Source organism: Hylobates moloch, unplaced genomic scaffold, assembly GCF_009828535.3.
Source record: "Hylobates moloch isolate HMO894 unplaced genomic scaffold, HMol_V3 SCAFFOLD_14, whole genome shotgun sequence".
NCBI lineage: Eukaryota > Metazoa > Chordata > Mammalia > Primates > Hylobatidae > Hylobates > Hylobates moloch.
In genome coordinates, this window is record NW_026652289.1 from 81,334,786 (window position 1) to 81,349,884 (window position 15,099).

Genomic DNA, 15,099 nt, shown 5'->3' on the forward strand with positions numbered 1-15,099 from the left:
AAAAGCATTTCCACTAAGATCAGCAACGAGACAAGGATACTCACTCATGCTACTTTATTCAACATAGTACTGAAAGTCATAGAGACATTAATCAAGAGAAAGAAATAAAAGGCATCAAAGTTGGAAATGAAATAGTAAGATTATCTGTGTTCACAGATATGATTTTATATGTAGAAAACCCTAAGGATTCCCCCAAAAAATTAAACTGTGAAGAACTATTAAAAACATTCAGCACACTTTGGGAGGCCAAGGTGGGCGGATCACGAGGTCAGGAGATCGAGACCACGGTGAAACCCCGTCTCTACTAAAAATACAAAAAAATTAGCCGGGCGTGGTGGCAGGCGCCTGTAGTCCCAGCTACTCGGAGAAGCTGAGGCAGGAGAATGGCGTGAACCTGGGAGGCGGAGCTTGCAGTGAGCCGAGATTGCGCCACTGCACTCCAGCCTGGGCGACAGAGCAAGACTCCGTCTCAAAAAAAAAAAAAAAAAAAAAAAAATTCAGCAAACTTACAAGATTCCAAATCAACAAACAAAAATTTGTTGTGTTCTTATACACACAAAAATATTAACTACCTGGAAGGGAAATTAAGAAAACAATTTCATTTAAAATAACATCCAAAAAAATGAAATACTTAGGAATAAACTGAAGAAAGTAAAAGACTAGTACAGACTAGTTTTGAAAACTACAAAACATTGCTTAAAAAAATTTAGGAAGACAAATTACTGTAAAGACATCTCATATTTATGTATTGAAAGAATTAACATTATTGAATGTCTATATTCCCCAAAGCAACGTACAGATTCAGTGCAGTTCCTCTTAAAATCCCAGTGACAGCTTTGCAGAAATAGGAAAAAACAATCCTAAAATTTGTATGGAACCACAGAAGACCCTGAGTAGCCAAAACCATCATGAGAAAGAACAAATCTAGCGGACTCACACTTTCTGAATTCAAAACAAATTGCCAAGCTGCAGTAATCAAAATAGTATGGTACTGGCATAAAGACAGACATTATAGGCCAATAAAACAGAACAGAGAACCCAGAAATAAACCCAAGCATATACAGGCAAATGTTCTTTGACAAGGGTGCCAAGACTATACAATGGGGAAAGGATAGTCTCTTCAACAGATGGTGCTGGGAGAACTGGCTATCCACACACGAAAGAATGAAATTGGACCCTTATCTTGGAACATACCCAAAAATCAACTCAAAATAGATTAGAAACTTAAATGTGAGACTTGAAACTTTAAAACTTTTTTAAAAAATAGGGAAAAGTTCTATAAAATTGGTTTTGGCAATTATTTCCTGGATATAACATGAAAAGCACAGACCCCCCCTCCCAAAAAAAGCAAAAATAACAGATGCACAAAGGGAACTATGTTAAATGAAAAAGCTTCTGCTCAGCAAAGGAAACAATCGACAGAGTGAAAAGACAACTTACAGAATGGGAAAAAATATTTGCAAACCACATGTCTGATAAAAATGGGCTAAAGACTTATCCAAACATTTCTCCAAAAAAGGTATACAGATGGCCAGCAGGTATAGAAAAAGATGCTCAACATCACTAATCAGCAGTGAAATGCAAATCAAAATCACAATGAGATAACCCCTCACACGTGTCAGAATGGCCACTGTCAAAAAAAAAAAAAACAACGAAAAATAGCAAGTTGTTTTGAGGACGTAGACAAAGTGGGACCTTTGTACACTGTTGGTGGAAATGTAAAATGGTGTATTCACTATGGAAAACAGTATGAAGTTCTTTAAAAATTTTAAAATAGACCAGGGGCGGTGGCTCACGCCTGTAATCCCAGCATTTTGGGAGGCCAAGGCGGGCAGATCACGAGGTCAGGAGATCGAGACCATCCTGGCTAACACGGCGAAACCCCATCTACTAAAAATGCAAAAAATTAGCTGGGCGTGGTGGCAGGTGCCTGTAATCCCAGATACTTGGGAGGCTGAGGCAGGAGAATGGTGTGAACCTGGCAGGCGGAGCTTGCAGTGAGCCGAGATCGAGCCTCTGCACTCCAGCCTAGACGACACAACGAGACTCCAACTCAAAAAAAAAAAAAATTAAAAATAGAACTACCATATGATCCATTAATCTTTCTTCTGGATATTTACCAAAAGAATTGAAGTCATTGTATTGAAAAGATATTCCCATGTTTGTTGCAGCATTATTGACAATAGCAAAGAGATGGAGACAACCTAAATGTCCATTGATGGGTGAATGGATAAAGAAAACGTGGTGTGTACATACAATGGAATATTACTTGACCACACAAAAAAGGAAATCTTGTCATTTGCTACAACATGAATTGGCCTGAGGACATTATGCTAAGTGAAAATAATCTGGTCACAAAAAGACAAATGCTGCGTGATTCCACTTATATGAGGTATCCATGGTGGTCAAACTCAAAGGAACGGAAAGTAGAATGGTGGTTCCTAGGGTCTGGAACAACGGCGAACTGGAAATTTGCTATTCTGTGGGTATAAAATTTCAGTTTTGCAAGGTGAAAAAGTTCTAGAAATCTGCTGTAAAACATTGTGCTTGTAGTTAATAACGTACTATGCATTTAAATTTTTGTTAATAGAATACATTTCATGTTGTGCACTTTTCATAAAAATAAAGAGAAATTAGTGTTAAACCTTCGAAGCCATGGGAGAAAAAAAGAGGAAGAGACTAAGAGGATTTAGGACATATCATTCTGTGCCCATTGTGTTCCTACCATTTTAGTTGGTTTTGAGAAACCTGGTGGTATTTCACAAGAGTGGCTACGTGGAAACATAGAAGGATCTTTTTGAAAATTTACTTAAAAGTAGACAGAGAATTTGGTTCAGGTAGGGAAGAGAATACAAAATGCTCCCAACTTCACCACTGCTTAGCTGCCCCCAGCCCCTTTTTAGGAAATCAGCATCAGATTTCCAAACAAAAACGTCTTAAGGCATTAGTCCCAGTAAAGGTAACACTTACCAAATACCTGGTTATGCCAAGTCATTCGACAAAATTCCAAGCATGGCTTATGGTGATAACATCCTTTCCACAGTTAAGCCTGGTTGTATAATGGGGTAAGGGGTAGATTTGCCTCATTTTACTCAGGGACAGACAGAATCAATATCTTTCTTGCTCTTTTACTCTCTCGTGATCTCTCTCCTGCTTTCTTTTAATTAGCTAACAGAGAAACGTGCATTTGTACATTACCTTTCTTGTAGGCAGAGTATTACTGGTAGTTTTCAGAGCCCTAACTGGATAGCTTGGTGCGTGTTCATTTGAAGAAACTTCTGCAACCCAGCTGTGATCTTGTCATAAATTTGATGCTGTTCCTGTGTCCTTGTCATTGATGTGTATGCCATGGTTGTGGTTGTATCAGTCACCATCCTGGACACTTAAGAATAAATCTAGTCAATTCCCAAAACATTTCTCTTTTTGAATTTGCACTCCAGTTAGTTTAGGTGATGCTTTTATTTGCCTTTTTGACTCTTTACAGCAAACTTCTTACGACTTGATCTGTCTCAGTCACCTCCGCATCCCCAGAATACAAAGCAGTGCCAGGCACACGCAACATGCACAGTAAATATTTTTTGAATGGGTGCATGGCTGAATAGTTATTTAAAACTAAATTGACTTTTCTTAATTTTTTTATTGGATGAAAAAATCATTTGACTTTAAATTTGGGTTCTCTAAGAAAAATCCAGAAATTGCATTTTTAAGGAAGATACTGTATTATGCTTAATTGCCTTTTTTTTTGCTTTTACTTTCATATAAAAAAATACTGAGTACCTTCTCTATTTCTCTTTAAAACTCCTAAAATGCTGTATGCCTCAAGAATCTTTCTCTCTAAGGCGAATGTTGAAATGCTTAAACATATTGACGGAAAAATGAGATTTTTTTCCTTTACATCTTGATTAATACTTAGTATTTACTATATTTTAGGTCTAATTGTTATATGAAAGTAGCCATTCTGAACAGGTAAAGGAAAAAAATATCTGGCAATAACTGATTCAAGATCGATCAATCAACAGGTAGTTAGACAATTAGGCAGTTAGATCATCTTTATTGGAACAAACTATTGTTATCCCTTATTTTTCAACCAGCAAGCAACTCAGCTATTACAGTAATAATACAAATGTAGATGTTTGTTACTGTTTAGTCTTGTCTTCACGGTAGTTTGGCAATTCTGTAAGTACGTAGGTGGGAAGGAAAGCACAGCTGTTCAGCCTAGTTTGTATTTTAACTAGCAAAGCACGTTAAAAAGATTTGTAAGATTTGTGGGCCGGGCGCGGTGGCTCACGCTTGTAATCCTAGCACTTTGGGAGGCCGAGGTGGGCGGATCACGAGGTCAGGAGATCGAGACCACGGTGAAACCCCGTCTCTACTAAAAATACAAAAAATTAGCCAGGCATAGTGGCGGGCGCCTGTAGTCCCAGCTACTCGGAGAGGCTGAGGCAGGAGAATGGCGTGAACCCGGGAGGCGGAGCTTGCAGTGAGCCGAGATTGCACCACTGCACTCCAGCCTGGGCGACAGAGCGAGACTCCGTCTCAAAAAAAAAAAAAAAAGTTTTGTGTTTTGTGGGTGCTTCTCTTTTATTTTTGTAGCCCTGCCACATGAGAGAAAAGATAGTTTTTTTCCTTAGTGGCAGCTTTGTGATATGTTATTAGGGAGCCGATTTGGTTTACTAGTTGTAGAGAAGCACAAAACTATATAGACTTCTCCATGGAATATTCATAAAGGTTGAAATAACTGGCAATGAGGTATGTGGAGTTTCTATGAAGATTGTAAAAATACACATTATTATAAAAAATAATTTTAAGGCCAAGTGTGGTGGCTCACACCTATAATCCCAATACTTTGGGAGACCAAGGTGGGAGGATGGCTTGGGCCCAGGAATTTGAGAGCAGCGTTGGCAATATAGTGAGACCTCACCTCTACAAAACATCAAAAAAAAATAAAAATTAACCAAGCATGGTGGCCTGCAGCTATAGTCCTTGCTACTCGTGAGGCTAAGGTGCAAGGATCACTTGAGCCCAGGAGTTCAAAATTACAGTGAGCTGTGATTGCGTCACTGTACTCCAGCCTGTGTGACGGCGCTGGATACTATCTCAAAAATTAATTAATTTAAAATTAGAGCTTTGTGTGCAAGGTATTACATTGTTTATATTAATAATAACAAATAGGAAGTAACCTCCCTGAAACAGAAAAACTTTAAATAAATATATGTCAAGAACTGTATTAGGTGCTTTGCATATAGTCATTTAATTTCTAAAATAAATGGATGGGCCAGGTGCAATGACTAATGCTTGTAACCCCAGCACTTTGGAAAGCTGAAATGGAAGAATCGCTTGAATTTAGGGTTTGGGGTCAGATCAGCCTGGGCAACAAAGTTTTTATAGAGACCATGTCTCTATAAAAATTTTTAAAAATTATCTGGGTGTGGTGGCGCCTGCCTGTGATCCCAGAGGCAAGAGGATCACTTAAACCCGGGAGGTCAAGGCTAAGGGGAACACTCATCATGCCACTGCACTCCAGCCTAGGTGACAGAGCTAGACCTTGTCTCAAAATAAAATAAAAGTGTAGACTAAATACAGTAAGCCCTTCATGATGAGGAAATCAATTCATAGAGATTATCACTTTACCAAGGCCATACCACTGGTGGCTGACTCAGATGTTCATGCTTTTTCCCCTAAATCACTCAGAAGATGACATTACTAAAAAGATTGGAGGCTATGAAGTGACTTCACCAGTAGTAACATGAAAATATTCCGATGATAAGTGAAAAAGATGAATATGACATTGTATACATCTTGATGCTGGTATAACTTAGTACTTGAGTAAAATGATCAGAGTAACATATAAAGATTTAGTGTTTGTATTAGGCTGATGGAATTTTTTGTGTTTATTTTGTAAAATGTCTTTCATTGTGTAAGATGTCTATAATTGTGCATAAGTTACTTCCCAGTTAAGTATTATTTAAAGAAGAGTGCATGCAGCATCAATTTAGTTCATCAATCAGTGTATCTAAAAAATCTTAATGTTTTTGGTGTGCCTTCTGAAAGACTGCATGGTCATTTGAGCTTGTATTCTCTTTTTTTTTTTCTGAAAGACTGGTCATTTGAGCTTGTATTTTTTTTTTTTTTTTTTTTCTAATTTTAGATCATCAAATTGTTGGATGGAAAACGATCTCAAACTGTGGGAATCTTGATATCTAGTTTACATTTAGAAATGAAGGATATCCAACAGGGTAAGTCTTTTCTATCACTTTTGTTTTACTTTTTCCATTTTTTAAAAAACATTTCATTCTGAAGAATGTCAAACACATATAAAATTAGAATGCCCTAATGAATCCGATATACCCAATACTCAGCTACAGAACCATCAACTCACTCTTGTTTTATCTGAAAACGCCCTCCTCTCACCAAGTAGGTTATTATGAAGCAAATTTCAGATGCTTTATAAGTCATCTGTTAAAAATGTTAGTACTATTGCTAAAAAATAAGGATACTTCATTTATTTATTTGTTTTACAGATGGGGTTTTGCCATGTTGCCCAGGCTGGTCTCAAACTCCTGGGCTCAAGCAGTCTGCCCACCTTGGCCTCCCAAAGTGCTGAGATTACAGGCATGAGCCACCGCGCCAGGCCCAGGGGTACTTTTCCAAACAATACTCCATCCAGTGCCATTATCCTTCCTTTAAAAACATTAATCATAGTTACTCAGTATCATCACATAGGTAGTTCTAATTTCCCTGTTGTTTGTATACTCATTAATTCATCCATTCATTTATAGTTAGTTTAAATGAGGATCCAGACAAATTCCGTGCATTGCCTTTGATGTGTCTCTCAAATTTATTTTACTCTAGAAGTTTCTACCCTCCATTTTTTCCCCTTTTGTAATTTATTTGTTGAAGAAACCAGGTCACTTGTCTGTAGACTTTCCCACATTTTAGATTTTGCTGATCATGTTGTCGTGTTTTTATTTATCATGTTCCCCTGTCCCCTGTTTTCTATAAACTATGCTGGAGACTTAATCTGAGTGGAAGAATACATCATAGATGCTATTATGTTTTCTATCAAGAAGTGCATAATATTTAGTTATCTGTGATGTTAGTGAGCACTTAATGATCTTTGCCTAGATTTATTATTTCATTAGAAGTTTTCAAAATAATGATGTACTAATTCCATCATTTCTTCTTTATTAGCTGGAATACTTCTAGGGAGAAACACTTTCCTTCATTTGGTTACGTCATTGTTTCTTAATCCTTTCGTTTTCAAAATGTGATTTATATTTGGTTATCTTTGGCTCCATTTTAGATAAAAGACATTTAAAGAGAAGAGATTTTGTGTGTACATATTTTTATTAGTATCTAGAAAAGTAGACCAGAACACATCATACCTTTTCAAAATCTCTGTCTCGCATGAAAACAATACTCCCCTTTCTCACTAATTAATTAAATGTAAATCTTTGGGGGTTTTTCTGGTTTTTGGTTTGGTTTGTTTTGTTTTGAGACGGAGTTTTGCTCTCATTGCCCAGGCTGGATGGAGTGCAGTGGTGTGATCTCGGGTCACCGCAACCTCTGCCTCCCAGATTCAAGTGATTCTCCTGCCTCAGCCTCCCAAGTACCTGGGATTACAGGCATACGCCACAACATACAGCTAATTTTTTAAGTAGAGATGGGGTTTCTCCATGTTGGTCAGGCTGGTCTCGAACTCCTGACCTCAGGTCATTCGACCCGCCTTGGCCTCCCAGAGTGCTGGGATTATAGGCGTGAGCCACTGTGCCCGGCAAATGTAAATCTTTATATTGACATTTCACTTATAGTTTCTGGGTGATAATACAATCTCTTAGATGGTTTCAGTAGAATTTAGTATGAGTTTCACAGTGGAAACATCTGAAACCACACTGCCCTTTAGGTTTCAGTTCATGTTGTTTAGTTGTTTGACTTTGCTACTCAGCAGAATACCCATAGGTCCTGACCTACAAGACACTTCAGTTACTTTCACATCACCTGCTACTTTTCCATTCAAGGGAGCTTTGTTAGGGACTGAAAATTTCACTACATTGTAAAAATTAAAAATTCCACAAAAAACTAAAACATCTTAAATGATAATCACAGAGCATTCGAATAAGCTATATACTATTTAAGCTCATTAACAGAGCTGAATACATAAGTGTGAGTATGAAACCTCAGATAAAGTGAGTTTGGCAGAGGGTGGCTAAAAAGGCTTGTCATTGAAATTAGAATGGGATTCTTCAGGGACTTTAGAAGAATCTTAAAGTTAGATCTTCCAGAAGAATTGAGTTTCTGATAAATTCACGTCAGAAGAATGTGATGTTAGAGCAGAGGGAAAAAAAGAAAAGCAAAAACAAATGTTTTCAGGGGAGTTTATAGTCTTTTGGTAAAGGACTGACTCTTTTGAAGCAGTTATTGAAGTCAGGGATTCTTCAGGTATCACAAAACGGTCTTGTCTTGACAGTGGTCTCCATGAGCCTGGTGAAGCTCAAGTGTGCTTGATTTCATCACCGTGATGTGTAACGCTGTGGATGTGAGTTTTCACAATGTCCATATAACCTTAGACTATATTCCGTTTGTTTTAAGCATGTCCTACTGCAGTGTGTCAGATTTCCACATGGATAGAAGTCATTCCAGCCATGTGATAGTCCAGTTACCAGCTCAGGACTGTAAACTTTCCCATGGCATTCTAGCCTTATTAGATTGAATGTTTATTGTGAGTTTGAAAAGATACTTGTTGATCCAGACCTTTTCCAATGTTATACTCTAGATAACAACATGCTTCTGTGAAGCATAAGTGAACTTTCATTTCAGCATCGGAAACGTTGACTGTAGCATCACAGACTTCTAGGCCTTGTGGGAACTTCATTGTTCGTTTTCCTTCCTTGAGCACCTCTGTGATCCACCACAAAGTTGGCTCCTAAGTTCTAAAAAATCATCTCCATTCCATTTCTTCGTTTAGTAATGTATTCCAGATGAATATGGCGCTATAACTGGTGGTTAGTTTTCCTTTGGAGTCATTGACTGACACTGGCATCTGAAGGTCATTAGGAGCCCAGGCTGTATCAGTTATATTTCATTCTGAATTTGTGTGTGGAATATACTTGGCCTTGTGTTGTCACCCTGGTGAAAGGACTCCCTGTGCTGATGTTGGCCTAAAAGGTTTATTTTAATGTAAGAGGGGCTATGGTTAGATATGATTGGAGGAGGCCAGCTGGCTGCCTGGCAAGGTCTCACAGCCGACCAGCCCTGGTGAAATGACCACAATTCAGAGGGTGTTCTTCAGCCCTGTGGTCGTATATTCACCTTTAGCCATGCCCAAATCCCAGAGGCATTAACTCATACTTTCCAAACTCACAAGAAGCTGATGTATAAACCAGAAAGCCAGTATATTCACTTAGAGGAGAGTATTCCTTCTTAGGACAAAAAAAAAAAAAAAAATTGTCACGTTTATTGATTGTTTTCTCCACATCATTTGTCTCTACCTGCCATTTTCCCCATTAAAATGTCATTTCCATCACTCTGTTTCAGCATATGCATAATAAGCACACAGTAAATATTTTTTTGAATGCGAATAAACAGGCATAAACAGGTTTAGAGACGAAATACAGTACATGGTTCTCGGAAAAGTGTAGCATTAAGTTGATAGGAATAGAAGTACTTACAGGCATTCTGGATCGCTTCAGGCATTCCAATTTTCCAAATGGCAATGACATTTCAATTTTTCTGAGATTGTAGCTTTGTCACCTTGATAATAGTTTTGTGTGTTTCAGTCTGCAATTATCTCCCACAGATAGATCATCTGGCTTTTACTGGTTTGGCTCTTTAAAAGCAATCTTCTCTTCTTCTTTTGTAAGAAGAGCACTTCTCTGTGCTCTTCTTAACACAGCCTACACTCTCCATTCAGGAAGAGTTTTGGTTCTCTATACCTTGACATCTGACAGGTAACAAGGAGCAGGGCTAGTGTTCATTCCTTTATGCATTTCTTTGCCAGGAATTTCTATGATAATTAAGCATTGTTTGCAAATAACTGGGCTAATGTGTCATGCATAAAAGTCATATATTCAGATGTTCGTTGAATTTAATTCAACTTTTTAAAAATACAGACTTAATCTTAAACTAGATAGGATCAGAATGCCATGTATTCTATTCCAGTGAATTTGGACAAAACTGCCTGCTTGCCTGCCTGCTTTCTTTCCATAAAACTGTATGGAGTGCCAGCTCCGTATCAGGTGTCATACGGATGTACAACATACGGATGTACAACAGCACATAAGATCAGGCTCTAACATCCTCAAGCACACCCAGGATGGTGGGAGAGATGTAAAGCAGCCCAACATTACGGTAGAATTGCCTATGAAATAACAGAGCAGTATCTTGACTCTTCCTGTAAAACTTAAGATTAAGTCTGAGAGGATGAAATAGTGGTCATCACACAGAGATGGAGCTTTTACAATTGAGGAAAGAGCATGAAACAAAACATGTGAAAAACAGACATATGTAATCCCTGACTTCGGGAGGCCAAGGCAGGTGGATTGCTTGAGCCCAGGAGTTCGAGACCAGCATGGCCAACATGGCGAAACCCCCTCTCTACAAAAAATACAAAAATCAGCCAGGCGTGGTGGCACGAGCCTGTAATGCCAGCTACTTGGGATTCTGAGGTGGGAGAATTGCTTGAGCCTAGGAGGTGGAGGTTGCCGAGATCACGCCACTGTACTCCAGCCTGGGTGACAGAGCAAGACTCTTATCTCAAAAAAAAAGAAAAAAAAAGAGAGACACAGCTGGAGTATATAGATTGTATATATGAATGTGGGTTGTTTTAAGATAGAAGGCTAGAAACACAAGCAACATCCAGACCAGGAAGATCCCTGAATAGCATCACAAGAGATGTTTACATTATTACATCAGTAATGGGGACAAGAAATCTAAGAAGGGCCATGTTGTGATCTGATTTTGAACGCAGCAGTATCTATCACACTGTTCATGGAAGACTGGCCTCTAATGCTTTCCATGCTTGGCCAAAGTATAGATCTCTTACTTCACTTTGTCCCACCTGCATCTTGTCTCACTGCACTCTAGCCAACTACAGTGATCTTCTTTGATTTCTTAAAGAGGCCAAGTACTTTTCTTACTCTTTGTCATTGCATGCACAATACATTTTGAATGAACAGTTCTGCACGCTCCCTCTGTTTGAAATGCTTTTCCACCCCACTCTCTATATAGCTAGGTGTTTTTCTTTAGGTTTCAGCTTAAATGTCACCTCCTAGGAGAACCTTTCTAGGTCCTCCCACCCTAATATAGGTCATCCTAATTTAATACTCTTATTTCGTTCACAGCAACTAATATTTTATTTGTTCATCTACTTATGTTTTTATTTACATCTACCACGAGAATATAAGCTCTAAGAAGGAGACTGCTCACTGATGTATCCCCAGCACCTTGCACCTGTGTCTGGCACCCAGGTGATGATTATGAAGTGCCTGTTGAATGAATAAAGAAAAATAGGACTGAAGGTGGAGAAATCCTTTAGAAGGGATTGTATTTGTTCAGATGATAAATGACAAAGGTCAGAACGGAAGCTATATCTATAGAAATGTAGAGAAGAGACCATGTATGAGGGATATTTGGAGAGAGAATTGCTACAGTTGCTCACATCAGATGCAAGGAGTAATACAGAAGACTTTTGGCTGTACCTTGGGTTTCTGGCTTCAGCAGGAATGTGTCTAATGGTGCCCCAAGCCAGAAACTGAAAACATAGGCACAAAAGCAGGGCTTGAAGCATGAAGGTAGATTCTGTTTTGGATGATTTGAGTGTGAGATGACTGGAAACATCTCAGCTAAAGTGTTCAGTGAGCATCTAAAAATCTACCTTTCTGCTAGTGGTAAGCAGATAGGGCTAGGTTAGACATAACATACTCCCAAAAGTAACCTTTATCCCTTTATTTCTACCCAAGATAGTATTTGCTATCTTGTAGAAGAAAGCCAAATCCATATGCTGGCTGAAGTTGAAAACACTGAATCACCAAGGGAAAAGCCTTGGTTGTAGAAGAAGAATGGTTTCAGGAGGGTGACCATAATACCAAAAGCACTTGCATTTGGTCCAGGAGAGACTCTGAATAAGTGATTTACTTACTGCTGGTTTTCCATCTGCTGGATAGGATGACTTATATTTAAAAGCATTTGGCATCCTTGGTCACAGTGACTGCCTACATGATTGCAAATTAGTGTTTTCATTCCACGTTAGTGAGTTCCTCTTTTTCTTGTCCCAGGGGAGATAGAAAATTGCTGTTGACTATTCTTGATATAAACGTTCATATGCATTGCAACAGACTAGATGCCAGAAACCTCCTGGCATTCATTTGGAATTTCCCATACACTGAGAATTCATATTTATAATATTTAAATAACATCAAGATAAAACATCCTTTATTTGGTTCTTACTAGTTCAGAACGTCAGTTTGAGAGATCAGCTGCAACACTGGCCTTCCTTCTGTTTGGGAATATCAGTTCAAAGTGTACAAAAGGGATGTCAGCTATGTGCTCAGAGTCTAAAACCCAGGTCTGAGAATGCCCGCTGGACCTTGTTCCCTTTTGCCTTAATAATTGCCAGAATCTTTGTCAAAGTTTATGCAAGTTGTCTAAAACATAATGAATTTGACCAGGCATCTGAAATCCAACACAACTTATCTAGGACTTTGCTGAGGAACAATCTCAGTCTAGCCTAGAAGAGTGTCTACTCAAAAGGCTTTTGGTCTTCATAATTTTTTTATCATGCACCCCAACAGTAAAAAGTTTTAGTGCATGCTTCTCAAGGTCTATTTTCTAAAATATGTAAGTGTAGGACATAACTAATATGCATGTTATAAAATATATGCAAAAATATGAATTAAAATAAGATTAGTAATATTTTTAAATGTCTTGCTAATTTTGATGGCTTTGGGTTCTCATGAGCCTGGTATCTCAAGGCTCAATATGTGATTACAGTGAGTCTCATTATTAATAATAGTGAAGTTAAACCCACATTTTAAGTAGCCTTAGTGATAAACTCTGTTTATGGGGATCAACTTCTTGGCGGGTGTCATTTGGCTATCCTTGTTTTTACCCGCTTCCATAACTGATGAAGAGTTTGTACTAGCAACCAAAGTGTCTGCTCTACCATTTTCCTATTGTTGATGGATTATCTTAAATCTGGGGTTTCACCGCAGGAGGCTTTTGAAGCCAACTTGTTTATTTTGTGAAGTTTAGTTAAAGCCAGATTTTAGAATAAGAAAACTTCATTTAATACCCCCTCATCACAATATGTTGAAAGCAAAGGAACAAGTGAGCATGCCACGTCTGAAAGAGTTTATCTACCAAAAGTGCCATGTGACCCTGACCTGCTGACATACAGACTAAATAAATGGGCAGTTTCAGTTAACTTATTAAATATGGGTAGAGCTAAATTTTTTAAAATGCTAGATAAATATAAGTAGTCACTCTAATATTTTCCTTTCCTTTTCCACCTTTTCCTCCCTCCCATTGCGTCTAAAACACCTTAGCAGCGGGGCTCCCACCTGCCCTTTCTAAACCATTCTGCATTCCTTCACTCGCAGAGCTGAGTCCAGAAAGCAGAGGGTGGCATTTCTTTGTACTTTACCTTCAGGCAACTGGCTGAGACCATCCAGTCTGCCTGGAATGTAATTTTGGCTTAAAAGAACCAGAACTAATGGACGAACAGAAGCAGCTTAACCCAAACTGTTTCTCATTCCACTGCCCTCTGGAGAATAGAGGGGATATAGAAGGGGAAGTTTTGTGAATTCTATGCCCTATGCCCTTCTTTGAGGTTTGAACCATGGACAATTGTAATTGTGCCTATAAAAGGAGACCTTGGGCAACTTTGGGCATAGTACATGCCTGGACTTAGGCGAGAATTTGGATTTTTGCTTTATGAGATTGAGTGATTTTGAAGTTTCGTAATAGATAAGTATCCCTTTTGCGATTGTCCATTTCTTCCACCTCCCAAGCAGCTCCTGTTCACTGTGTGTTTTATACTTGTCTCTTACTCCATCAGAGCCCAGGTTAACATGACACAGTAGCAGGCGTTTAGCAATTTAGATAAGATTATAAACTATACTATATTCTCTTGATTTTTTTTTTATCTTTTTGGATGCAACTTTTGTTTGTGTTTCTTCGTGTGCTGTGTTCCTTTTTAGTCAATTTTGGCATGCAGTGTAAAATTACAATTATTGCTATGTATTCAAGAAAATTAGACTTTATGTTACTAGAGATTTTATTTTCTTTTTATTTAAGATAAGGTATTTTCAAGTCCCAGGTTTCTTTTTTTTTTTTTAAAGAAATTCTGTCTGCTGTGACTTAGCTGCAATATTGATTATTTTTGAAGAACTGCAAATAGTTTGTAACAAAGGTTAAAGCTTAATCATTTTATTGCATATGTCGAAATAGCATATTAGAAGTGAACTGCGTATTGGCATGAATTAAATAATGGTGGAACTATGAATGTATATACTAAGTAAATGAAATTTTCATGACATGGGCTGTATGTGCTTCCCACTCCGGGATTGCTGATTAATGTAAAAAGCATGTGATGCCATTTAGAGACCATGGTTTCTTTGTAGCCTTTTGTGGGTAGTTTGTTCTTCATTGGTTAATTCATTGAAATTTTTTTTTAGGTGGTAAGGATTTTAGGTGGAATGATTATTTATTGCCTGACATCTATGAAAGATGAAGGAAGTACAGTCTTGGTCCAGTAAATTACCACCGCCTTGGAGGATAGTTGGGGTGATTGTCGAATTGAGCTTGGGAAACCAAGCAGTGTGACTTTGTGCCTTAGTTTCATCATCTGTAAAACTAGAAACAACAAATGCACCCGCCTCATATGATTAAATACGAAACACTTAGAACAATGCCTGGTACAGAGGAAGCTGCCAATAAATTCTATCAGTTATTAAGTATTAATCCCCAATAAAGTCTGCCTGCTGTCCTCACCCTGTGGTGGAGTGGACAGCAATTCTTTTAAGCTGCTACTTAATTGGTGCCCTTAAGCGTCTCATTTGGATACTTGCGTAGAGTGAGGATTTGTGCATATCTGGGTTTGCA

General features: G+C 38.2%; 1 protein-coding gene across 8 annotated transcripts in view; it reads left to right on the top strand.

Annotated features, from left to right (window-relative positions):
• FMN1 (formin 1) overlaps positions 1–15,099 on the top strand; it is a 434,114-nt gene that overhangs the window by 264,762 nt on the left and 154,253 nt on the right. For all 8 annotated transcript variants that reach the window (XM_058428057.1, XM_058428060.1, XM_058428056.1 and 5 more), the window contains one exon: positions 6,149–6,236. In XM_058428057.1, coding sequence (XP_058284040.1) covers positions 6,149–6,236 — 88 coding nt within the window. The remainder of the gene's footprint in view (positions 1–6,148; positions 6,237–15,099) is intronic.